At 31.6% G+C, this 2,500-nt stretch overlaps 1 protein-coding gene across 1 annotated transcript in view; it reads right to left on the bottom strand.

Annotated features, from left to right (window-relative positions):
• The window catches only part of LOC125040532, a 5,702-nt gene that overhangs the window by 639 nt on the left and 2,563 nt on the right, over positions 1-2,500 (bottom strand). Inside the window, exons 2-3 of the mRNA XM_047635113.1 lie at positions 1,346-1,482; positions 1-306 (exon numbers count right to left, since the gene is read on the bottom strand). The exon at positions 1-306 is cut by the window's left edge and continues 169 nt beyond it. Coding sequence (XP_047491069.1) covers positions 1-306; positions 1,346-1,482 — 443 coding nt within the window. The remainder of the gene's footprint in view (positions 307-1,345; positions 1,483-2,500) is intronic.

Here is a 2,500-nt window from a genome sequence, read left to right as displayed (position 1 = left end):
GATGTAGTCAATTTGCAACTGAAAACCCCCACTTTGGTAGGTCATCTTGTGTCTTGGGGCTTTCTTGTAGAATCTGTTCACAATCCACAGGTTGTGTCTTATCGCGAACGCCACAAGCTCTTCGCCACCATCATTTTTGTCACCGTAAACATATCTGCCAACTGTTTCTTCTCTGCCTGTGTTGTCACTGCCAACGTGTCCATTGAAGTCTCCGCCCACCCAGAGTTTCTCTTCAGCTGGTACTTTTCTTACCTCCTCGTCCAGCTCCTCCCAAAACTCCTCCTTTTCATCATCTGTGTAACCTTGCTGTGGGGCGTTTGCGCTCATGATATTAACTATAATTTTCCCTATCTCCACCTTTAGCCAGATGATTCGATCTGAAGGTCTCCTCACATTATTATTACATTATTATTATTAATAATATAATAATAATAATAATAATAATAATAATAATATTTATTATTATTATTATTATTATTATTATTATTATTATTATTATTATTATTATTAGTATAATTATTATTATTATTATTATTATTATTATTATTATTATTATTATTATTATTATTATTATTATTGTTATTATTTTTATTTTGAGGGGGAGCGGGTTTAGGAAGGTATGAAATAATACTCCGCTTCAAGTGGCGATTCTGTGGCGTTGTATTAATACCTATGGTTATGTTTTATTTGGGTTAGAATAAGACAAATGTTCTACAGTTACCATAAATAGCGTTAAAGAACACAAATAAAAAGTTATTATTAAGATGAAAGCAATCTGAGGACGAAAAAAGCATAACTGAATAGAAACGTTGAATGCTTAACAATGTTTAATAATATTGAATAATGACAATAAGACACAAAAAATGGCCAAAATAAAAGAAATTACTCATTAAAATGTTGTATTATTCTGTGATTCCTCGGAGACCTAAACATCACTCGACGTCAAACCGCAGTAAGCCTTGCAGCGCGTGTGCAGGGAGCGAGCTAAAACTCCCTTAACTTACTTTGTTAAATTGGAAATTGAAGAATGTAAGATAGAGATAAAAAAAAAAAAAAAACGTTATGGAGCAACACATGCGAACATTAATGTAGTTCAATAGATAATAATAAGAAATTTATGTAAAAACAATTAAAACAGAATAGAGTGCATTTAAACAGAATAATAAATTATTATTATTATCATCATCATCATCATCATCATCATCATCATCATCATCATCATCATCATCATCATCATCATCATCATCATCATTATTATCATCATCATTATTATTATTATTAATATTATCATTATTATCATTATCTTATTTTATCGGTTCTCCCTAGCTGGAGGGAAGACAAAAACGGTTCTGGGACTCTGGCGTGAGGAGGTCGACTCCGAAAAGGTCCGCAGCCACTTCGTCATGGAGGACTTCCTGGGAGGTTGAGCCTCGCTAAGGCCGTGTTCGAGGGGCAGCTTAAAGACAGGCACCTCGTTCAGTCCTTGTCAAATGCAGCGGAAGTATCAGTTAGAGCCAAGACTATATGATGTTAATAATAAGAGGAAAGGACAAGAATATGCAATAATGGGAAACAACTTTAACAACTTCTCCACATATGACTGAAATGCAATTCTCGAATTTGCCAAGCTCTTGTTAGATGTGGAAAGGACTATACTGTTTACTTGACCAATACGCAAAAGATAAATTATATATCTAGATATTTGCAAAAATAGTTGAGGTATGTGTGGCGAGACTGCAGGAATGTCAAGGTAATGACAGAATGGCATTAAATCGGCATTTCGTCTCCTTACGGCCACCTCCGATATGCCTTTTCTAAATTCTTCACTTCCTCTGCGGAACGGAGAAAGTTCACCCACTCTTATAAATCTATTTCTTCGTAACTTCATTTTTGGATAAGATGCGGAAAGTTTCTAACGAAAAGTAAAAAACCTACAAAATACCTCTTTGGGCTCCAGGCTTATGCACAAGCCATGGGAAAGTCAAACGGCTTCCTCGACGTGTTCACTTTATTCGGTAAATTTCGCAAGCAGTGAGAGAGAGAAAAAATTGGATTAAACTAGAGATGGAAGTCTGCACGCTGCGGAATTTAATCTTTACTTACAAATTGTGTTATGGTTAGAATTGTCCTACTACTATTATTATTATTGTTATTATTATTGTTATTATTGCTGTTGTTGTTATTATTGTTATTATTGTTGTTGTTCTTCTTATTGCCCTTAATATTATTATCATTATCTTTACTGTTATCACCTTCATCATCATTATTATATTATTATTATTATTATTATTATTATTATTATTATTATTATTATTATTATTATTATTATTATTATTATTATCATTATTATCATTATTATTATTATTATTATTATTATTATTGTTGTTGTTGTTATTATTATCATTATCATTACTATCATTATTATCATTATCATTATCATTCTTTTATTATTGTTATTATTATTATTATTATTATTATTCCTATTATTATTATTGTTGTT

Source organism: Penaeus chinensis, chromosome 3 (assembly GCF_019202785.1).
Source record: "Penaeus chinensis breed Huanghai No. 1 chromosome 3, ASM1920278v2, whole genome shotgun sequence".
Taxonomy (NCBI): domain Eukaryota; kingdom Metazoa; phylum Arthropoda; class Malacostraca; order Decapoda; family Penaeidae; genus Penaeus; species Penaeus chinensis.
This window is presented reverse-complemented; position numbering and strand designations above follow the sequence as displayed.